Source organism: Mesoplodon densirostris, chromosome 8 (assembly GCF_025265405.1).
Source record: "Mesoplodon densirostris isolate mMesDen1 chromosome 8, mMesDen1 primary haplotype, whole genome shotgun sequence".
Classification (NCBI taxonomy): domain Eukaryota; kingdom Metazoa; phylum Chordata; class Mammalia; order Artiodactyla; family Ziphiidae; genus Mesoplodon; species Mesoplodon densirostris.
In genome coordinates, this window is record NC_082668.1 from 9448239 (window position 1) to 9472738 (window position 24500).

At 45.4% G+C, this 24500-nt stretch overlaps 1 protein-coding gene across 5 annotated transcripts in view; it reads left to right on the plus strand.

Annotated features, from left to right (window-relative positions):
* The window catches only part of SP110 (SP110 nuclear body protein), a 52600-nt gene extending 29284 nt beyond the window's left edge, over positions 1-23316 (plus strand). For 3 of the 5 annotated variants that reach the window (XM_060107173.1, XM_060107168.1, XM_060107172.1), the window contains 11 exons: positions 640-705; positions 2189-2338; positions 4918-4986; positions 12899-12997; positions 13782-13924; positions 14295-14339; positions 19771-19886; positions 20500-20608; positions 20898-20969; positions 21559-21699; positions 22797-23316. In XM_060107173.1, coding sequence (XP_059963156.1) covers positions 640-705; positions 2189-2338; positions 4918-4986; positions 12899-12997; positions 13782-13924; positions 14295-14339; positions 19771-19886; positions 20500-20608; positions 20898-20969; positions 21559-21699; positions 22797-22910 — 1124 coding nt within the window. In that variant the 3' untranslated portion in view covers positions 22911-23316. The remainder of the gene's footprint in view (positions 1-639; positions 706-2188; positions 2339-4917; positions 4987-12898; positions 12998-13781; positions 13925-14294; positions 14340-19770; positions 19887-20499; positions 20609-20897; positions 20970-21558; positions 21700-22796) is intronic. The other 2 variants (XM_060107170.1, XM_060107171.1) reach the window with 2 other exon arrangements.
* The last annotated feature ends 1184 nt before the right edge of the window (positions 23317-24500 follow it).

Genomic DNA, 24500 nt, shown 5'->3' on the forward strand with positions numbered 1-24500 from the left:
TTGTAACAAATTGAAAAAGATGTTAAAAAAATGGTCCACATCAAAAAAAAAACTTTAAAAAAGACACTTTTAAAATAAATGTGTCGTGTATTTCCTCTTTTAGCACTTCCAATTTATGCTTTTTGCCCACTTTCCTAGTGTACTATTCATCTTTTGCTTTATCTATTAAGGACAGTAACCCCCTAACGTTACATATATTGCAGTTTTCCCCTTTTTTGTTTTAATATTGTGTGGATGTTTTTTGACGTATGGGCATTTAAAATTTTTAAGCAGTCAAATTTGTTCATCTTTTGCCTTTACAATTTGGGTCCTTGGCTAAGCACCTTCCTTCTTTGGCTAAGAAGATCTTTTATATCTATGGCTTATAACAATCTCTCTATATATTTTCTTCTAGTCTTGAAAAAACTGGTTATTAATTAGAAAATGATATATTTTAATATAATTTAGTATATCTCTATTACTTCTTTATTCAATCCTTTTTCATTTCCGAGTACTTTCTTCACATAGGTCTCCTGGTTTTCTTGCCTCCCCAAAAGTGATGGGAAGATAGAAAAAAAAATTTACTTAAAAAGTATTGACATTTCAAGCTTGTAGATCAATATATATAGCCATAAGAGATTATTTTCTTTTCTGTTTTAGAAAGGAAGAGAAAAATACATAGCTGTTCAAGTTCAAAAAAAAGACAGAAAAAGAGTCTCCCAAGAGGTAAGCAAGAAGGGTGAAGTTGTGTTCATCAGGGTTCTTCTTAATGTTCATCAGGGTTCTTCTCTCCAGCCACACGGCCACCCGGGTGTCACTAGAGCACAGCCAGCCCCATCTCGACCCCTAAGTCATCCCATCAAAGGCTCCTCCTCACAAAAGGAGAACTATGTTGATTCCAACAGGCTTCTTTTCTCTTATCATTGGGAAGGAATGGGGTGGAGGTGGACAGGAGGCATCAGTCAATTTTGAGATTAGGACTGTGTCCAGTGCAAGTTCAGAGCCAGGAAGAATAGACAAAGCAAACCTGAATGTGCAGGCAGGATTCAGACTCTCAATCCCAAACTGGAATTAGATTTGTTGTCACTGAGTGTTCAAAACCACCTGAAGCGATGCTTAGCATGCATTGACTCCATGCATGAAAATCATGTTATTTGCAGTATAAGAAACAAAACTGTATGTAACTCTGCATTCTTCTGGATCTTCTGCTTTATTCCTTTTTGTGCTCATCACCTTTGCTCCTTCTCCTCTGCATTCTCTTCCTCTTCCCCTCTCCTTTCTCATTCTTTTTGCTTTAGTTCAAGGTGTGCCAGTTGGTGGGGATTCCCTTGGATTTCCAGCCCTTGAATGCAGCACCCTGAGAGGGAATCTCCTGTCAGCCCCCAAACATGAATCATGACATGCGTTCCACTGCTTTGGACATTCCCCGAATTTTTCTCTTTGTTTCCAACACCCCTCAATCTTGGGGTTTGACCTGGGAGGGGACTAGGACCTCCTTGATCGCCCTTCTCCTCCTCTTGTCACTTTCTCTCAGTCCCCAACGCCACTGTCTCCTTGTCATATGCTGAGTTCTCTCCACCAACGACTTCCAGGAAAACTTGACAGTCAGACCTCTAAGCTACTCCTGTGGGTATATAAAGGTAATTTTTGAAACAAAGAAATCTCTTTCAACAAATTTGTGTTTCAAGCTTTAGTGTAGCATCTCCAAAATGGCCTCAGCTGAGCAGTTTCTTCTCAGATCTAGCCAGCATCTGCCTCTTCCCTGAAATGTATTGATTTAATAATTAGGGAACCCTGGACATTACAATGTTTAAGGGTGAAAAATACATAATTTGAATATTTTCTAAAATATGCTGCCTGTTACACATTCATTCCACAGAGATGAATTGAGTTGAGGGGTGCGCTGGCACATGTCCTAGGCTCTGAGGACTCAGCAGTGAGCAAAACAGAAAACTCCCTGCCCTCATGGAGCTTAGATTCTCGTTGATACACATGTAATTAATAGTCAGAAAGAGAAGTTAGTTTGGGGGAGAAAGAAAGATACCCACAAGAGAAGAGAGGAGTCATTATGGAGAAATAGCAAGATAGAAGTGAAGCAGTGGGTTCAGAGATCTCAAAGTGAGGCCCCTGGGAGTGCGAGAAGCTTCGGGGAGGAGGAGGGCCATTGGGACCCCAATGAAAACTCTTCACAAATCGTTCTTTGGCCCAGGGTCAGCCTTACCTGGACGCAGAACCCAAGAGATGCTCCAAGTGGTAGATCAGGTGACTGAAAGGAAGGCCGACTCAACCAGAAGTTCGGAAGTCATGACACGGGCCCAGAAAGCAAGGGCTAAATGTGCCCCAAAGCCTGCAGCAAAGGGTAAGGCTGGCGATGGAATTTGTCACCTGGATGCTCCGTGTGGGAGGGTCTCCCGTGGAGCAGGCACAGGGGAACGCAGATGCGTAAAGTTAGTAGTAGAAGGAGGGAGGGGGCGGACGAATGGGCGTGAAGACAGAGCGAGAGTCTGTTGGTCTGGGGGCGGCTGCTGGGAGAGGTAACCGGGCTCTCAGAGTGCAGGTCGCCTCAGCTGTGCCCTGCAGAACCCCATCCCCACTCCCCTGGGTCTACTGTTTACATTTCTATCAGCAGAGCCACCTCTGCTCCACGGAGTCTGGGGGCTCCTCTCTGATTCGGGCTGATCCAGTGACGGGAGTGGCATCAGACGTCGAAGTGGACACATTCTCTGTTTTATCTCTTAATGTTTTATTTCTGGAAGTGAAGTAGATTGGTCAGTGGGTCTGCATATTTAAAATTATCCCACACTGGGAATTCCCTGGAGGTCCGGCTCTGTGCTCTCACTCCAGAGGGCCCGGGTTCAGTCCCTGGCTGGGTAAATAAAATCCCACAAGCGTCAAGGCCAAAAAATAAAATAATAAAATAAACGAATCCCATACTGATGATCAGATTGTTGCCAGTTTAGACTCCCATGAATGCGGTTTGGACACCCTCTTCCCTACATCTTCAGGAACACCAGAAATAACAAGACTTTTCTGTTTGTCGAACATAAAGGCCAAGAATGATAGTCCTCCAGTTTGGAAGGTCACAGTACTGCTCACCAGCATCTCAGAAGGTCACACACCCCTGCCCTGTGGACTCAGGAATGGCCTCGTGACTTGGCCAGAGAAGTGTGGGTGGAAGTGAGAGGGCTACTTCCAAGCCAAAGTTTGAAGAACTTTTTCTAAAAAGGGCCAGAGAGTGAATAATTTAGGCTTTGCTGGCCATGAAGTCTCTACTGCAACTATTTAACGCTGCCATTGTAGCGTGAAAGCAGCAGAGACAAAAATATAAACAAGTGGGCCTGTCTGTGCTCTAATAAAACATTAATACCAAAACAGGCATTGGAGACCTCCCTGGTGGCACAGTGGTTAAGAATCCGCCTGCCAATGCAGGGGACACGGGTTCAAGCCCTGGCCTGGGAAGATCCCACATGCTGCAGAGCAACTAATTCCGTGCGCCCCAACTAATGAGCCTGCGCTCTAGAGCCCGCGAGCCACAACTACTGAGCCCATGTGCCGCAACTACTGAAGCCCGCACGCCTAGAGCCCATGCTCCGCAACAAGAGAAGTCACTACAATGAGAAGCCCGTGCACCACAACGAAGAGTAGCCCCTGCTCGCCGCAACCAGAGGAAGCCCATGCATAGCAACAAAGACCCAAAGCAGCCAAAAATAAAAATAAAAAATAAATAAATTTATTAAAAAAGAAAAAAACAGGCATTGGGCTGACTTGGCCCTTGGGCCGTAGTTTGCTGACGCCTATGATAAACCATTGAGATTTAGGAGGATCATAAATGACTACAGCATTATCTAGCCTATATTTACTAAGATGCCTGTTTTTTAAATAAATTTTTCTTCAGAATGTTTTCTTTTGAAGGTCCCCTGTTCATATTTGTCTATTTTTATATATGACTCTTCTTTTTTTGTTGTTTAATCAATTTGGGAGATTAACCCCTTGTTGCTGCAATTTTCTTATTTTGTTTTTGTCTTTTAACTTACTTGAGAAGTTTTTGGCTGTGGAGGGTTTAGATGTTTTTGGGGTTTTTTGGCCATGCTGTGTGGCTTGTGGGATCTTAATTCCCGGACCAGGGATTGAACCTGGGCCCACGGCAGTGAAAGCACGGAGTCCTAACCACTGGACCGCCAGGGAATTCCCGAGAGCCTTTAATATTTAGATATAGGCACATCAGTTTATTTTTTCCAGTATGGTTTATGTCAGAGTTTCTCAACTTTTGCACTGTTGTTATTTGGGGCCAGTTAATTCTTGGTTGCAGAGGCTGTGCTATGCATTGTAACACGTTCAGCAGCATCCCTGGTGTCCATCCATCAGATGGCGGTAGCGCCCACCTCCCAGTCTGGCAAAAAAGATTTCCTAACATTTCCAGATATCCTCTGGGGGCAAAATCACCATCATTGAGAATCACTGCTTTATGCCCTGTACTTCTGCCTTAAAAAGCCCTTTCTATGTAATATTTATAAGGCTACATCCTTTATTTACTTCTAGTATTTGTATTAAGTATATATATATATTATATATATAAGTATATATAATATATATAAGTATATATAATATATATAAGTATATAATATATATATTTATATATTATATATATAAATATATATATACTTATATATATATATAAAATATTGTTATATGTTATATTAATATATATTAATTTGTGAAAATTTGGCTTCTGTAATACTTTTAACCTTCCCATCTACTACCTGGAGCTTGCTATATTTTTTTTGGTCAATGCTATAATTTTTCTTTCGTAAGGACTCCTGTCTCTCTTGCTCTCCAAACTGGTAGAAAGACAGAAAAAATTACTTTGAGATAGTGACATAGAAAGCACGTAAATCTATGTTTCCAGTTATAAATGACTATTAATTGTTTTCTTTTTAGAAAAGAAAAGGATAAAAGATGTCTGTTCAAGTGCAACAAAAAGTCGTCAGAGAAATATTCCCATAAAGGGTAAGTAAGTGAGAGGCAGGGCCCCGCCCTCAGGCTCCTCAGGGCCCTGGCCTGCTGTGTTGGTCAGGGGTGCACGCCTGGTCTCTGGGGGTGAGCACCCCGTTGCTTCTGCCCCTCTGCGCTCTGGTGTGTCTCTTGGGGACACAGTCCTCCTCTCCCTCCTTCTCCTTCCCCTCCTCCTCCTCTCCTTGAGCTCATTTTCCTTCTTTTTTTTTTAAGAATTGCCATATTTTTAAAATATTTATTTATTCATTTATTTGGTTGCGCTGGGTGTTAGTTACGGCAGGCAGGTTCCTTAGTTGCAGCTTGCGGACTCCTTAGTTGTGGCACAAGAACTACTAGTTGCGGCATGAATGTGGGATCTAGTTCCCTGACCAGGGATCGAACGCGGGCCCCCTGCATTGGGAGCTTGGAGTCTTAGCCACTGTGCCAACCGGGACGTCCCTCCGTCTGCTTTTATAACATACTTCTTGAGCATTATCTCTTGTCACTCTCCCTTCCCTCTTTAGACGCCAGCCACACTGGCCTTTTTTCCCCATTAACTTATTACTGAAGTATAACTGGTGCTACCCAATCTGGGGTCCACACACTGGTGACATCTACAAGCCTGCTCGCTGCAGGTCTGCAAAAATCAGCAGCTTGTAAATCAGCTGTGACTCTGAGCACACTGGTTTCATAGCAAGACCCCAGTGGAAACAGCAGCGCATTGATTTCTATTCTGGTCAGATTCCTGTCTCATCGCAGGCCGGCATCTTGAGGAGCACTGGTGCACCGTGCTTGTGGAAAAATGCATGTACATACTGCACAGCTTCAGGAATGAACACAAAGGAAAAGCCCACATGTACCCAGCACCCAGGTCAAGAAATAGAACATAATCCACACCCATATTCCAATCCCTACCCAGAGCCCCAAGGGTCGCCAGCAGCCTGATTTCTCTGAGCATCGTCACTTTGACATGAACGCTTCACCCTCCATCCTTCTCAGGGCCTGCTCAGTATGTCTCCTCCCTCCTTCACACACTCCGTCCCCAAAGCCAACCCCCTCACCCTCCTTCCTCCTTTGCTACACAGCCTCTGGCTCACCTTGAACAAAGCCTTCTCTGACCCAGCAGGCAGGGTATTTTTTCTTGGTGGCACTTGTCACAGGTATCATTTGTTTCTGATAGTATCAGATCTCTTTTTTTTTTAATTTATTTTACTGAATATAGTTGGCTTACAATGTTGTGTTAACTTCTACTGTACAGCAAAGTGATTCAGTTAGGTATACATACACATGTATCTGTTCTTTTTCAAATTTTTTTCTCATTTAGGTTGTTAGATAATATTGAGCAGAGTTCCCTGTTCTATACGGTAGGTTCTTGTTGGTTATCCATTTTATTTTTTAAAATTTATTTATTTTAACATATTTATTGGAGTATAATTGCTTTACAATGGTGTGTTAGTTTCTGCTTTATAACAAAGTGAATCAGCTATACATATACATATATCCCCATATCCCCTCCCTCTTGCGTCTCCCTCCCACCCTCCCTATCCCACCCCTCTAGGTAGTCACAAAGCACCAAGCTGATCTCCCTGTGCTATGTGGCTGCTTCCCTCTAGCTATATATTTTATGTTTGGTAGTGTATATATGTCCATGCCACTCACTCACTTCGTCACAGCTTACCCTTCCCCCTCCCCCTGTCCTCAGGTCCATTCTCTACGTCTGTATCTTTATTCCTGTCCTGCCCCTAGGTTCCTCAGAACCTTTTTTTTTTTTTAGATTCTATATATATGTGTTAGCATAGGGTATTTATTTTTCTCTTTCTGACTTACTTCACTCTGTATGACAGTCTCTAGGTTATCCATTTTAAATATAGCAGCATGTTAATGTCAATCCCAAACTCCAGAACTATCCCTTCCCCCCGACCCTTCCCCCCTGGTAACCATAAGTTTGTTCTCTAAGACTGTGAGTCTGTTTCTGTTTTATCACAAGTGTAATTAGCTGCCTGTGTACATCCTGTTCACAGAGCGGAACTCAAATGAGGTCAGAACATGGGTCCATCTTGCTCATTGCTCGATGACTCCTCTGTGCCTTGCAGTTTGTGCTTAAATAGCTGTCAAATCAATACATTATTCATTCTTTCTCATCAAGTATGAATACCAGTATCAGGGCCTCCACTGACGCATAAGTGAACTTCATGAAATTGAAAAAGTGCCCCTTCCACCATACACTTGACCTACGCCTGTCAGAGCTGATTCTTGAGACCAGGCCCTTTGCCGCCCTCTGCTGGAAGAACGTAGGAAGTGTGCAAATGGATTACAGCTCTCATGTGACTAGGAGCTCCCCACCCTCCCACCGTAAAGGGGAAATCCTTACTCAGTGCACATCCCACACTGCCATATGCAGAGGCCCTGCCAACAATATATAAGTGTGTACATCACTTTACAGTTGGCAAAGCACTTTGTTCCACACGTTGCCATTTAATCCTCAAAGGGGTATTTTTCTATCCATTTTCCAGATTCAATTAGAGCATAAAAGACTTGCATGAACTAAAATCAACCTAGGTGTTTTAATCCCAAGTCCTTTGTCCTTTACACTGAAAAAAAAAAAAAAAAAAAACCTCCTGGTGTTTTTAGGAAACACAAGTAGGAAGCAAAGAGTCCAGGCAAAGGCTGAGAGCGCTCCATCTGCATCAGCTTTGCCTGTCTCCTCAGCACCTCCACCCGGACTGTGACTTCGGATTTAACGTGTCTCTGTGCTGTTATTCGTCATATGATGTGGAGTCTTGTTGCGGTGTTTCTGATGGCATGGAAAGAGCACGAGACTAGGGGCCGGCACATCCGGATTCCAGTGCTATAGCTCCGTCTCACACAGTGTGGCGACCACCAGGAATTCTCTCTCCAAATCTGCACCTGAGTCCCCCATCTGTAAAATGCGGATCATTGCCATTGCCTTCTTTTTGTTACAGGTTGTAGTGAAAATAAACAATAGAATGTGTGTGCTGCTTTTACTAGTCCCTTAACTAACACTTCTCCTCCAGCCACTCCATACCCCGCCAGGCCCCTTGTGTACAAATCATAGAGCTCCGGCCTTCTCCGCAGGCCGTGTCTTTGCAGGCATAGTTTCACCCTGTGCCTTTTCTCCATGTTCTGTAAGAACCCCTGTACTTAGTCTTCCCAATGACTCACTGGGGTTTTTTCCATTCTGCTTTTCCTTGTTCTTTTCATTTCCTCCACCAGGCTTTTCATCTCTATGAACTCCCTCTGTTCTTTCCCCACCCCCACCGTGCAGCATGTGGGATCTTAGTTCCCCCACCAGGGATCCCACCTGGGCCCCATGCATTGGAAGCTCGAAGTCTTAACCACTGGACCTCCAGGGAAGTCCCTCCCTTTGTTCTTTTTTTTTTTTTTTTTTTTTGCGGTACGCGGGCCTCTCACTGTTGTGGCCTCTCCTGTTGCAGAGCACAGGCTCAGCGGTCATGGCTCACGGGCCCAGCCGCTCAGTGGCATGTGGGATCTTCCCAGACCGGGGCACGAACCCATGTCCCCTGCATCGGCAGGCGGACTCTCAACCACTGCGCCACCAGGGAAGCCCCCTCCCTTTGTTCTTTGATTGATTACTTCTAGCCAACTTCCCGAGTTTGCTCACATTTACTAGCAGTGACCTAATAGATGCAGGAGAGCTCCACACAGGCCTCACCCTCAGGCTTCCGTCCTTAGAGGCTTGTTTACTGAGATGAGAGGTGAGATGGAGCCAAATGCAGGATCATCAGGACCAGATCAGAAAGCTGTCTCCCTTTCTTTGTGACATCTTTGTCTGGTTTTGGTATCAGGATGATGGTGGCCTCATACAATGAGTTTGGGAGTGTTCCTCCCTCTGCTATATTTTGGAACAGTTTGAGAAGGGTAGGTGTTAGCTCTTCTCTAAATGTTTGATAGAATTCACCTGTGAAGCCATCTGGTCCTGGGCTTTTGTGTGTTGGAAGATTTTTAATCACAGTTTCAATTTCAGTGCTTCTGATTGGTCTGTTCATATTCTCTATTTCTTCCTGATTCAGTCTTGGCAGGTTGTGCATTTCTAAGAATTTGTCCATTTCTTCCAGGTTGTCCATTTTATGGCATATAGTCACTTGTAGTAATCTCTCATGATCCTTTGTATTTCTGCAGGGTCAGTTGTTACTTCTCCTTTTTCATTTCTAATTCTGTTGATTTGAGTCTTCTACCTTGTTTTCTTGATGAGTCTGGCTAATGGTTTATCAATATTGTTTATCTTCTCAAAGAACTAGCTTTTAGTTTTATTGATCTTTGCTATTGTTTCCTTCATTTCTTTTTTATTTATTTCTGATCTGATCTTTATGATTTCTTTCCTTCTGCTAACTTTGGGGTTTTTTTGCCAATATCACTGATGAACATAGATGCAAAAATCCTCAACAAAATACTACCAAACAGAATCCAACAGCCCATTAAAAGGATCATACACCATGATCAAGTGGGGTTTATCCCAGGAATGCAAGGATTCTTCAATATATGCAAATCAATCAATGTGATACACCATATTAACAAATTGAAGGAGAAAAACCATATGATCATCTCAATAGATGCAGAGAAAGCTTTCGACAAAATTCAACACCGATTTATGATAAAAACCCTCCAGAAAGTAGGCATAGAGGGAACTTACCTCAACATTAATAAAGGCCATATATGACGAACCCACAGCCAACATCGTCCTCATTGGCAAAAAACTGAAACCATTTTCACTAAGATCAGGAAGAAGACAAGGTTGCCCACTCTCACCACTATTATTCAACATAGTTTTGGAAGTTTTAGCCACAGCAACAAGAGAAGAAAAAGAAAGGAATCCAAATTGGAAAAGAAGAAGTAAAGCTGTCACTGTTTGCAGATGACATGATACTATACACAGAGAATCCTAAAGATGCTACCAGAAAACTACCAGAGCTAATCAATGAATTTGGTAAAGTAGCAGGATACAAAACTGATGAACAGAAATCTCTGGCATTCCTATACACTAATGATGAAAAATCTGAAAGTGAAATTAAGAAAACACTCCCATTTACCATTGCAACAAAAAGAAGAAAATACGTAGGAATAAACCTACCTAAGGAAACAAAAGACCCGTATGCAGAAAATTATAAGACACTGAAGAAAGAAATTAAAGATGATACAAATAGATGGAGAGATATACCATGCTCTTGGGTTGGAAGAATCAATATTGTGAAAATGACTCTACTACCCAAAGCAATCTACAGATTCACCGCAATCCCTATCAAACTACCACTGGCATTTTTCACAGAACTAGAACAAAAAAACTCACAATTTGTATATAAACACAAAAGACCCCGAATAGCCAAAGCAATCTTGAGAACGAAAAACGGAGCTGGAGGAATCAGGCTCCCTGACTTCAGACTATACTACAAAGCTACAGTAATCAAGACAGTATGGTACTGGCACAAAAACAGAAATATAGATCAATGGAACAGGATAGAAAGCCCAGAGATAAACCCACGCACATATGGTCACCTTATCTTTGATAAAGGAGGCAAGAATATACAGTGGAGAAAAGACAGCCTCTTCAATAAGTGGTGCTAGGAAAACTGGACAGCTACATGTAAAAGAATGAAACTAGAACACTCCCTAACACCATACACAAAAATAAACTCAAAATGGATTAAAGACCTAAATGTAAGGCCAGACACCATCAAACTCTTAGAGGAAAACATAGGCAGAAAACTCCATGACATAAATCACAGCAAGATCCTTGTTGACCCACCTCCTAGAGAAATGGAAATAAAAATGAAAATAAACAAATGGGACTTCATTAAACTTAAAAGCTTTTGCACAGCAAAGGAAAACATAAGACCAAAAGACAACCCTCAGAATGGGAGAAAATATTTGCAAATGAAGCAACTGACAAAGGATTAATCTCCAAAATTTACAAGCAGCTCATGCAGCTCAATATCAAAAAAACAAACAACCCAATCCAAAAATGGGCCGAAGACCTAAATACACATTTCTCCAAAGAAGATATACATATTGCCAACAAACACATGAAAGGATGCTCAACATCACTAATCATTAGAGAAAGGCAAATCAAAACTACAATGAGGTATCACCTCACACCAGTCAGAATGGCCATCATCAAAAAATCTACAAACGATAAGTGCTGGAGAGGGTGTGGAGAAAAGGGAACCCTCTTGCACTGTTGGTGGGAATATAGATTGATACAGCCACTATGGAGAACAGTATGGAGGTTCCTTAAAAAACTAACAGTAGGGACTCCCCTGGTGGCGCAGTGGTTGAGAGTTCGCCTGCTGATGCAGGGGACACGGGTTCATGCCCCCCTCCGGGAAGATCCCACATGCCACGGAGTGGCTGGGCCCATGAGCCATGGCCGCTGAGCCTGTGCATCCAGAGGCTGTGCTCCACAACGGGAGAGGCCACAACAGTGAGAGGCCCACATACCACAAAAAAAAAAAAACCAGTAGAACTACCATACAACCCAGCAATCCCACTACAGGACATATACCCTGAGAAAACCATCATTCAAAAAGAGTCATGTACCACAATGTTCATTGCAGCTCTATTTACAATAGTCAGGACATGGAAACAACCTAAGTGTCCATCAACAGATGAATGAATAAAGGACATGTGGCACATATATAAATGGAATATTAGCAACAAAAGGAAACAAAATTGAGCTATTTGTAGTGAGGTGGATGGACTTAGAGTCTGTCGTACAGAGTGAAGTAAGAAGAGAAAAACAAATACCATATGCTAACACATGTATATGGAACTAAGAAAAAAAAATGGTCATGAAGAACCTAGGGGCAAGACGGGGATAAAGACGCAGACCTACTAGAGAATGGACTTGAGGATATGGGGTGGGGAAAGGGTAAGCTGGGACCAAGTGAGAGAGTGGCATGGACCTATATACACTACCAAATGTAAAATAGATAGCTAGTGGGAAGCAGCTGCATAGCACAGGGAGATCAGCTTGGTGCTTTGTGACCACCTAGAGGGGTGGGATAGGGAGGGTGGGAGGGAGGAAGATGCAAGAGGGAAGAGATATGGGAACATATGTACATATATAACTGATTCACTTTGTTATAAAGCAGAAACTAACACACCATTATAAAGCAATTATACTCCAATAAAGATGTTAAAAAAAAAGAATCTAAAAAAAAAAGAAACAGCTCCTTCGGTCTGTCTCTAATTAATTCACCCACAACGAGGCTGGGGGGAGGGGAAGCAGGAATTGCTGATGCTTATGTTAACCCTTTTACAATTCCTTCTCCTGAATCAGAACCCCAGACCCTACTCAGGGGCTGTGAGTTGCCAAGTCCCTCCATAGGCAATGTGCAAACTAGTCTAGAGCTCTCCAGGGTTTTCTTTTACTCATAGAGGAAGAAGCAGGGGAACAATCAAATGAAAAGGGACAGCAAACGATGAAGACTAACACTATCCCTTCAGTGCTAACTGCCTCACTCACCCCCATCTTGGTAAAATCATAGAGAAATTTTCGCCAGCTACATGAATGCAAAGAAATATTTTGGGTAGGCAACTTCCATCAGCACAGAGGGATAAACAGGATGCTTATGGAATAAAGGAACTTTAGGTGATAGTCACTGAATTTGTGAATTTAAACACATTCACCGAAGAAGCACAGTATGTTTTATTAAGTTATTTTATTTGATGTAGTGTTGGCAGGGGTAGTTGTGTTTATTAGAGACTCGTCTGTTCACATATCTAATCTGCTACTCAAAATGGAAGACTTCCTGTAAATTAACCAGAGGAGACTCCCTACTGCCCCTCATGGTATTACTGTCATTACTATTATTATTAGAATTCATGGAAAATTCATGAGGGAGACAGAATGAAGACTGAGGAACGCTAATCTGCTCTTTTTTACTTTCAGAAACACCTGAAGATGAAACTCTGGATTTTCACTCTCCTAAACTTCCTGTGACCTGTGGTCAGGCAAAGGGGATTTTATACAAGGAGAAAATGAAACAAGGTGAGTTCCTTGATCTTCTGCTCTTTGGAAACCCTAGATGAAGGAATCACTAGAAGGGAAGAAAATATCCACGTGTGTCATTGTTCAGGACATGGATCCTGCAAGCTAGACTGCAGAAAAAGCAATGCTTTTGAAGAAGGAATTGTTGGGCTTCCCTGGTGGCGCAGTGGTTGAGAATCTGCCTGCCAATGCAGGGGACACGGGTTCGAGCCCTGGTCTGGGAAGATCCCACATACCGCGGAGCAACTAGGCCCGTGAGCCACAACTACTGAGCCTGTGCGTCTGGAGCCTGCGCTCTGCAACAAGAGAGGCTGCGATAGTGAGAGGCCTGCGCATCGCGATGAAGGGTGGCCCTCACTCGCCGCAACTAGAGAAAGCCCTCGCACAGAAACGAAGACCCAACCCAGCAAAAATAAATTAATTGATTAATAAACTCCTACCCCCAACAACAACAACAAAAAGGAATTTTCAACCTTTTCAATGTCATGGTACATCTGATGACCAGGCCACTCCCCTCCCACATGGAAGTCATCCATGGACCCTGTGACACATGTCCTTGCCACATAAAAGGCAAATTCTGTCCCAATCCTTCACCAGTAGGGCAGGTTTTAGGGCTTCCTTCAATCTGAGAGAGGAGGAATCAGACTCCCCTGCTACTGCTCCCACCTCACAAGGAGTCTCTGGACCCAGAAAGGTGGAGCATCACAAGTAGGGGGTTGGAGGTTTAGGGTGAATTCACAGAGGATGGAAGTGGATCCAGGAATGGGCTGTCTTTACCTTACAGGCTCCTCAGAGAAGTGTATTCAGAACGAGAAGGGACTTTGGTTCACACCAAGAGAATTTGAAATTGAAGGAAAACGGAAACAATCAAAGAACTGGAAGCGGAGTGTGTTTTGCAGAGGAAAGAGCCTGGAACGGCTGCTGAAGGTATTGTAATAACAAGGGACACATAGGTGATGAGTTTAATTCCTTGAAGGATGAGTGGAATTTCAATAACAGAAGGGTGAAGACATTCCCATTAGGATTCCACAGCATGATTGAGAAAATGCTAAACGATCATAGAAAAACATTGTGAGTGAGAAATTTAGGAACATAGATTGGTGCTAATGGTGGGGAACTTTAAATGCAAGGAGGGATTCAAGAAGCTTAGCCTGGTGGTATCAGAGGGGATGGGCTGGAAGGAAACTAGCTGAAGACAGAGACACCTGTCTTGTTTCATTAGGAAGTGGAAACTTGGATATTTACCAAAGAAGAACCTCCAGAACAACCCCATTCATTGACCCATCCTCTCTTTCAGAAAGGACTTTTGCTCTGTCCTTCAAGAAAAAGTCTCAAGAGAGAGGTAAATAGCAGGTGAATTTCCACCACATTCTCAGTCGTCACGTTGCCGACTTTCTGTGTCCCAAGGCTTGCCTGGGAGTTCTCGACTTTCCCAGCCTCAAGTCACCTTCCCATTTCAGCACTGCATCTTCATGACAACTGCTTTAGCTCACTGGTACATGTACATGCCGCCATTAGTTTCAAAGTTAGTTTTAAGATGGGGAAGCAAATAACTCTTTAAAATAAAGATTAGGACAAAAGCGTGTGTTTTAGGAAAAGATCTGTATATTTGGATGATTACCAACAAAAGACGTCAGAAACAGAGTGCCCGACTTTGGAAAGTAGATAGGGTATTGAAATAGACAAGAACAGTATAAGAAAGAATAAGAAGGTCATCGTTGATTGAACTCCAAGTATTCCTCAATTCAGCATGCTCATTACTGGTAGCACCAGAATGGAATAATGTGTTTGAACTGAGCTTTGTCTCTGCACAGCCTCCCTCCAGGAGAAAATGTCAGTCATCCATTGGCTGTACCCGCTGCTCCTCCCCAGCTGTCTTTACTTCCGTAAACACAACTTCCAGTCCCGAGTCCCATTCATGAGCTTCCCGTTAGATACGAACCTCCAGCAGAGGCAATGGTGCCTCTCCTATCTTGCCCTGGAGGTTAGCCTGACACTTGGCTGGATTCATTCAAAGTTTATAAGGCAATGGTCCCCCAAAGCTGTTGATTGTATAAACCATCTTTTCCATGCTGATTTGAAATATCTTGGTATGTTTAGGGAGGCTCCTTGTAATGGCAAAAAAATAGGGAAGAATACGGATGTCCATCAGTATTGTAAAATAAACTGATACATCAACAGAATAATACTTTTTAAAAATGGATGGTTTGCAGGTATAGACCCATCCTTCAGTCAGTGGAAAACCACCCCAGGGTTTTAAGGTCAAGAAAGCTTCAGGCAGCTTAAACTGGAAAGAGCATGTACGGAAGAAGCCCAATTTTGCTTATGTGAATATGTAAGGCTATGACTAAAAAAATATCTGAAAGAATCAGTTATTCTGGGATGGGATTACAGGGTACATCTGACTTCCATATTATATATTTATGTACAGGTGGAATTTGTATAACGATCCTTAATTACTTTTGTAACCAGAAACAAAATAAAGATATTTAAAATCCAGATCATTAATGGCCCCAATATTATAGTTCCTTCTTACTCATAATGCTACAAGTCAGCAAATGATAGCCAGGGGCACACTTGACCTGACCATTCAGTCCCCCATCAGGAGCCACATTGAGATAAAGAAAACAAAGTTTAGTTCTGATCATGAATGGACCAGCGCAGGCCTTTCCCCCAGCAATGTTTTCCAGCATGTCACTGTCACTCTGCAGTATACCCAGTCTCCACTGGTGTCTAGCTCTGTTTATGTGTACCAGCAAGAGATCTGATGCTAATACTATAAACATGTGGGGGTTTTGGGGGGGGGGTTTCTTGTGTTTTTTTTGCGGTACGCGGGCCTCTCACTGTTGTGGCCTCTCCCGTTGCGGAGCACAGGCTCCGGACGTGCAGGCTCAGCAGCCATGGCTCACGGACCCAGCCGCTCCGCGGCATGTGGGATCCTTCCGGTCCGGGGCACGAACCCACGTCCCCTGCATCGGCAGGCGGACTCTCAACCACTGCGCCACCAGGGAAGCCCCTAAACATGTGTTTTGTGGCTGCCCTGCAGGGTGCTGCTCCCTTGACCCAAGGCAAAATGGGCAGCTCAGGGCCTGTGAGAGCCTCTACTTCCGGAAGGGCCCAGTATGCAGCCAAAAGTTGCTACCCTAATGGCATGTAGTGTGGGACTGATAGTTTTTGCTTTTGTTTTTTGGGGGGGTTTTTTTTGGACAAATTCTAGAGCCTTTTGTTGAGGAGTTCCCATTCAAAGTGGGCTGATTTGCAAATAAAAGCTTAAATGGGTACAAGTAAAATCTGTGAATGAGGACTATGTTACCTTCAGAACTCAAAAGGGGTAAAAATGGGGGCTTCCCTGGTGGAGCAGTGGTTGAGAGTCCTCCTGCCGATGCAGGGGACACGGGTTCGTGTCCCGGTCCGGGAAGATCCCACATGCCGCGGAGCAGCTGGGCCCGTGAGCCATGGCCACTGAGCCTGCACGTCCGAAGCCTGTGCTCCACAACGGGAGAAGCCACAGCAGTGAGAGGCCCGTGTACCGCAAAAAAGTAAAAACAAGAAAAAAGGGGGTAAAAATGTTGAGCAGTTGTTGTGGGATTGAGTATTCAGAGGGTCGATTACTGTTTCTTGACAGTGTCAGGAATAGAGCAGCCCTCAACTGACCAAGCAAAGCCCAGAAATTTGCTGAGCTGGTAGGGCCTTGTACTGCGTGTGGGGTGATGACCCTTCCCTTTTCCTGAGTTCCTTTCTGAGTAGTTGTATATTCTGAATGAGTATGTCAAAGGAGAAGGATGTCATCAGTGTTGTGTCATACCTGTGCTCCCCGGGGAAGTCGGATGCAGTCACAATTTTGCCTGCAGAGACTGTGTGTGATGGCAAAGCTGTAGAGGTACCCCATGGTAGCCAGGTGAAGGTGTGTTGTATCCCTGCAAAGGTGGAGGCCAGCTGCAGCTGAGATGCTATTGAAATAAGCACTGAACCGAACATATTAGCCAAATCTGTGACAGTGAAGCATTTACCACTTGCTAAGTGGATGGCATCAGTAATTGCAATAATATTGGATACAGGGACCTTAATGAGTGGGGCTTCTTTGTGAGTAACTGTATGCCACTAAATTTAAACAAAGTACCCACTATCCTCTTAGGGTATTTACCAAACATATAACAGAGGACAAACTGGTATACCTTACCTTAACCATCAAAACTGTTGCCTTACCAAAATGCCCCAAGGTCATAACACTCATTGCCCTAAAATATCCTGTAGTGGGCATTGATGCTCTGATCCAACAAATAATAAAGTAAAATTAAATTAAATCTTTGACACAATCAGCTTTATAAAATGGACCTTCCTCTCTGTTAAAATAGTTAATAGAACTCAGTATAAATTAAAACAAGGCCTTCGAGGATAGAAACTTATAATGCAAGATCTATATGTTTAGAGCAAGCGTGATGATCTCTACTTTTTCTTCATTTAACTGCCCAATTTGGCCGTTCTTAAACTTGCAAAGAGTGAATGGTGCCTCATGGTGGATGCCTGGAACCTCAGTGCCGTGGCCCAGCAGCCAGCCACACAGCTCAAAGCGGAAGCCAGCAGGGCGCAGAGCCAGTTAGCAATCCATAGCAAGAGAAGACAGACCCCTGGGGCGGGGGTGGGTGGTCACCCAGACTCCTGCTCGCTAACCGAAGTGGGTTCAGATAGTGACACCAATGATGCAACACATGTACCGAGAGAGAATGAAAGATTTATTACCCACATACAGAGTCTTTCTGGGAAGAGGCAAGGTGAGCCACCCAAGCTGATCTGAAAATGGCTTGAGCTAAGAGAGGGTGTAGCCCAACGTTTTATTATGGTGGGGCAAGGTGAAGACTCCCTTGCTGGGATGGGGTCTGTCTGGCTTGAACTTCTCACTGTGGTCAAGGGAGGGAGATCGTGAGCTTTCCCATCACCTTGCCCAGATGTGCCAAGAGGGGAAGTTGGGCTTGAAGCCATCAACAGTCAAACATGAAAACCGGAGTCAAACTCTTTATTACAGAATGTGATTGTGGGGTTGTATGTCCTTTGTCTACCATTTCTTTATCATATCATGTGCGCTGGAAACTTTCACTCCAGAGTATGGCAAGGGTGGTGGGGGTGAGGAGTGGCAATGGTGCTCAAGGCTCTGGACCCAACCGGGGTCTCAACCAGGAGGAGTGGGCCGGTCTGGGCTATCTGGGAACTGGCATCTGTACTCTGGACCAGGGCAGGCCACATGTCCAGTCAGAGGCAAGAATGGCCATAGAGTGTCAACCCCGAGAACAGAGAAAGGCAGACTGACAAGTTCAGGATGGGAAGGCCAGAAAGATTCCCTGACATTCAGGGTCGGGGAGTCCTCCTTATGAGGCCCTGGGGCCTAGTAAGTGGAGGGCGTGAGCAGGAAGCCTCCCCAGTTAAGAGAGGTGGGGGCTTCCCTGGTGGCGCAGTGGTTGAGAGTCTGCCTGCCGATGCAGGGGACACGGGTTCGTGCCCCAGTCAGGGAAGATCCCACATGCCACGGACCGGCTGGGCCTGTGAGCCATGGCCGCTGAGTCTGCACGTCCGGAGCCTGTGCTCCGCAACGGGAGAGGCCACAACAGTGAGAGGCCCGCGTACCACAAAAAAAAAAAAAAGGGGTGAACAGAGTCCCAAATCAAGATTTTTCACTCTGGCTGAGTGGCTAGTTTTGCGAATGGACACAACATGTCCATCCCTTATGCCCTTGCCCAGGTCCTCATATTTGTATTATGGACGGTTGAGGGTAGTGGCAGGGTTTCTCTCCTTGGGTGTAACTGATTCCCAGGCCCTTCGAGCCTTTGCTCCAGCTCTTGATGGTCTATTTCCTGACCACCTTCCATCCATCTGGTGGGGACAGTATCACAGTCGGGTAAAGGCAGAAGGACCCCTCTTCCTGACTCCCACCTTGAGTGCAGAGAAAATAGTCCCTTGGGCGCGTGGAGCCCAACACTGTCTGTCTTGTGGGGCTGGGAGCGGAACCGGGGTTCCTGCCTGCGAATATTTATCCAGCCGTAAAGACCGTGTTCCTCACATAAATCACTTGTAGAATTTACTACATTTTAAAGCCATGAGAAAGACCCCGATGGTTCCTCAGGCCCCCAAAAGAACACATTTACACAGCAACTCTCTGTCTTTGTACATCTTTCTTTCTGTGTGTCAGCATAACATCAGAGACTGTTCTCTGAGTTGCCAACACGTTTGCCTGGCACGGCGCACAGCGGATGAGAACAGCTCTGACCCAGGCACGGGCAGCCTTGGGGCCAACCTAACTCAGGTACTAACTTACTTTGACTGCAGAGAAAAAGCATTCCTCCTTTCCAAGCCTCGTCAGATGAGACAGTTACCCAAAGCTGTGTTTTCTCCCATTTCGTGTACTAACAAACCCTCCCCGGGATCCTGTTAAAAGGCACATTTCGATTCCATAGGTCTGCGATTCTAACCAGCTTCCAGATAATGCTGACGCCGCTGGGCCTCAGACCACACTTGGCGTAGTAGGGACTTAAGTGACCTTCCAGCCCCTTCCAGCTCTGACAATCTGTGGTTCACGCGGCAATGTGGCAGCTCTTGCCGCCTGCCCTCCCACGATCGCAAGGCCGGGCTTGTCCTCGGTCTGCGGGCGTTCCCAGTGCGCGCCCCGCTGGGTCAGGCCGAACCGTCTAGTGGGACACGAACGCCGTGTTCCAGATTCCCGCAGTGTGGGTGTCCGCGGTTCCTTCTGACCCCAGCGGTGCCCGCATTATCTCCCTTTCTAGCAGGAAGACTCCAGGGAATGTGAGGTATGCTGTAGAGGGGGGCTGCTGCTCTGCTGTGACACTTGTCCAAGGGCCTTTCATGAGGACTGTCACATCCCACCTGCGCAGGCCGAGAGGTTAGTGACACGCAGCCCCGCCTCGTGCGCGTACACTTCGCCCAGACTCTGCCTCTGGTCTCTCCTCTCCACGTGGAAGAGCAGGACCTGCGAGCATCCTGGGCTCGGGTGGCCCAGCGCAGCCCAGCGGGGCCACAGCCTGTGTTCCCTCTGGTATCAGTGTCTGAGTCCGTGGCTGAGCCACCCTGACGGCCACTGCCTCTGGGAGATGGCCTTTCCTAGTTTTGTAACCCAGACTCCAGTCCAAGGAGGGTAAGGGACGAAAAACACCAGTTGCCTGTGTTCTGTGTGTATCCAGAAAAGGCAGGAAACGTGGCCTGCTTCTCCCATTTCCCCAGGGTCCCCCAGGGGCTTAAGACCCAGTTGCCAATACTTGGGCCTGGTGGGCAGGGCTCCCTGTTCTCCCAGCAGCTCTGAGGGGGGAAGGAGAGCCCACCACTCACCCTGACACCACCTGACACCACACTGACCCCTTTGTCGCTGCCTTGATGGGAGACTCCCCTTTGGGAGGTGTCCCCTTCATCCCCGGCCGTGCCCATCAGCCATTCCTGAAAGGAAAACAGTGACTGTTTCCAGGGACCTTGCCCCCGCTCACTTATGTCCGGCCCCTCAGGAGCCCGTGGAGTTGCACCTTCTGCAGGATGAAGGAGTCTTCTGGAAGCCAGCAGTGTCTCGGGGAATCTGGGGTCCTGGCAAGGCAGATGCAGCCCGAGGAGCAGTTGGTGAGTCGGATGGGAACCCCAAACCTACCCCTTTCCCCTCAAAGGCAAAGGGTCCAGGGAAGAGCACCCAAAGGAAGCCTTCAGTGCGTCACTTCAGAGGATAGAGCTTCAGTGCCCAAACATGGAGGACTAACAGAATTCAACCCCCACCCCCCCATCACGGTGCATTGGCAAACGGGGTCGGAAGTCCGCTGTGTTTGGCTGCCCCTGTTTGTGGTACCTGGGCAAAGGCTTGGCTTCACTTTCTCCAAATAACATTTCCCTTTAAATCCCTCTTCGCACTTTACAGAAATGTGAGTTTCTCCTCTTGAAAGCCTACCGTCATCCACAAAGCTCTTTCTTTACGGAGACCCCATGTAATGTAAGTCCTATTAGATGTTTCTCAACTTCTGGGCATCTCTCTGATGTTAAACTCATTCTGGAAACGTGGAGTGTGCGTCCTGCAGGTACCTCTGTTTGCAGAGAACAGAAGGTTTAGCTGCAGACTCTGGAGTGGCGCTGCCAGAGTTGAATGGGGTTCAAACTCGACCCCATTGCATACCAGCTCTGGGACACAGACGAGTTGCTTCTCCTGCCCTGTACCTCAGTTTCTCCTTCTCTTCTGTGGGAATGTCTTTCTTAGAGCATAACGTGGAGGGTACAGACTCAGGAGACTTGAACTGTGGGTTCAATGTAGCTCTACCAGTTTTTAGCTGTGAAATCTTGGGTAGGTTACTTAACTTCTCCATCCCTTGGTTTCTCACCAATAAAACAGGGATAATTATAGTACCAGCCTCTTAGGGTTGTTGTGGAGATCCTGTGTTAATATAGTGGCAAAGCTTAGAACAATGCCTGGCACATGGATGTTGGATGTTATTATCAGTATTACCCTGGAAATAAAGACTCGTGTTGGATCCATTTCAGCGATGATGGCTATGCTAACATCACCTCTTTGATGGCTTTGCCCCTAGATTCGAGATTATGGTGAGCCCTTTAGGGAAGCCATGTGGTTGGACCTGGTTAAGGAAAGGCTGGCTGAGAAAGTGTACACAGTGGCCTGGTTTCTACGGGACATGCGCCTGATATTTCGCAACCATAAAACATTTTACAAGGTAAAGGGCACGTCCTGCCTCCGTTTCACATGCTTTCTACCTTCCCCTCATTTCTGGCGCAGCAGAGCTTTGCAAGAATCTTACCCAGTCTTGTCCCGGGGAGAGCTCAACAGGACAAGGATTGTAGAAGGAAACTGCCTCCAAAGCCCAGAGGCGGAGAGGAGGATGTCAAAAAGAACAGCAAGCAGGACAGGGAAGGATCCTTGTAAACGGTACCTGAAAAAAAAAAAATCCATCCTCAGTTTCAGAAAGATATGCTACTCCCTCGGAGTAGTCCATTTCATCCTGCCTCCTTGTTCAAACTAGGGGGAAGGCAGTTTATGCTTACATGGTCCTTCGTGCCTCAGAAACACAGAAATAAATGAATGAATGAATTTAAATGAAATAAATTAAACATTCAGGATGCTCATGCTTGGATTTTTACTCTTGAATTTCCCAGTGGACTCGAACATCCAGATTTGCCTTCAGCTGGCGTTGGCTCCATCCTTCGTTAGTAGGGAGAGTCAACGAGTTGAGCTACCTTGCAATCCAAGGCATTCTTAACTTTAGTTTATTGAGTTTTCCCTGATGTTTACTCTCACTTATACAGGTATTTCTCAGGACATATCTAGGGTAGATTCTCATCTCCACCCAGCCTCCTTCCTCTCCTGCATGCCACAAGTTGGCATGTTCATGAGCCACAGACTGTAAACTGGTGTCCATCCATGGAGCTGGAGGGGAAAGAGTCAACCCAGGGAGCCCCTTGATGCCTGGCACAGTCTTAGCCTTGGAGAACAAAAGGGTCAACCTTTCTTCAAAGAGTGGGCTTTCAAGAAAAGCTTTATCTTTCTCTGTTTGGCACCAAACTCAGCCTTTGCAGGGGTCAAAATTGGCTCATCGGTCCAGATCGCCTGTCAGGTCTAAGTTAACAACCAGGCAGAGTCTCATGCATTTGAACATTTGAGGGCAGGCAGCATCTTCCCACCTATTCTGCCCGACGGCGGGGGAAACACAGCATTTGGGAAAGGGAGGACAGGGCTCCTAAAAAAGCACAAGTGATTTGCTGGTCCTAATCCTTTGTCCTTAGGCCTCTGTGTGTTTGCTTTTTTCTCTTTCAGGACTCCGACTTTGGTCAGGTAGGACTGGATTTAGAGGCAGAATTTGAAAAGGACCTCAAAGAAGTGTTTATTTTTCATGAAGCCAATGAGAACGGCCTCCAGGTTCCTCCTTGATCCTGTTCTGGACGAACTAAGGCATCCCAACTTCAGGATCCAGATGATGTGGCCCTGGCCATCCTTAGATTGCCAACGAGTCTGGAATGTTATTGGTTGCTTGTTGAGTCAGATCCAGACCCTTCAGAGCATTGTCACACCCTCCACCGCCTTTTATTGTTTCTTTTTATATTTCACACCTCCAAAAAATTAAATATTTGCTTAATACTATTAAATACCCCATCACAGTTCATATTCTCCCCATTGTCTCATAAATCTTTTTACAATTGTTGTTTGAATTGGGATCCAAACAGCTTCCACACACTGAATTTGGCTAATCTATCTCTTAAGGCTCTTTTAATCTGTAAATTCCCCACTGCCTTTTTTCCTTTCTGTCTACTCTTTGGATAACCTGGGGTCTTTGTCCTATAACATTTTTCATATTCTGGATTTTTCTACATCCCCTTAGTGGCATGTTTTTCTCTCCCTGGCATTTTTTGTAAAGTAGAAGTTAGATCTAGAGGCTTGCTTAGATTCAGGTTTGGGTGGGCGGGGGGTGGAGGGGTATTTCGATTTGGCTTTTTAGTAAAGAGACTTCACAGGGGTATCCGTGTATTCGTTTGTAATGTTAAGATCATCCAGCAGGTTCAGGTGCTACCAGCCTCACCCATCTGTTATACATCACCCTTTCCCCTAATGATTTTAGCAGCCACTGATGCTCATTGCCTAAACACATTTCACTAGGGTTTGCAAAATGATGACGTTTTTTGGCCGTGTTGGGTCTTCGTTGCTGTGCGTGGGTTTTCTCTAGTTGCTGCGAGCGGGGCTTACTCTTCGTTGCGGTGTGCGGGATTCTCATTGTGGTGGCTTCTCTTGTTGCGGAGCATGGGTTCTAGGTGTGTGGGCTCAGTAGTTGTGGCACGCAGCCACTAGAGTGCGTGGGCTTCAGTAGTTGCGGCTCATGGGCTCAGTAGCTGTGGCTCGCAGGCTCTAGGGCGCAGGCTCAGTAGTTGTGGCACACGGACTTAGTTGTTCCACGGCATGTGGGATCTTCCTGGACCAGGAATCGAACCCATGTCCCCTGCATTGGCAGGTGGATTCTTAACCACTGCGCCACCAGGGAAGTCCCCCAAATGATGATATTTAGATTCTGTTATTCATTCTGTATTTACTTGTCAGAATTCTTCTGCAAAGAGCTTCCCTTCAATGATATTTGGTTAGCTTGAAATACAGTTTCTATAGGAAATGCAAGATAAATGATGGATCTTCATTTAAAGTGTTCAGATTAATGAATTGTTTTCCTAATATCCTCTCAAGATGGGCAAGGAGGTCTTTTCCTTTAACGTATCTTGAGCTCATGGATTTAAATATATTTAATATGCTCTAGACCACTGCAGTTAATATCTTTATTGCTGCTCAAATTGCTTATCTTCAGGGAGTGAGAATTTCTTCAAGTTGGTTCCTGAGTTGTTTTGAAATGACCCCAGCACTCTTTTTTTTTTTTTTTTGCGGTATGCGGGCCTCTCACTGCTGTGGCCTCCCCCGTTGCGGAGCACAGGCTCCGGACGCGCAGGCTCAGCGGCCATGGCCCACAGGCCCAGCCGCCCCGCG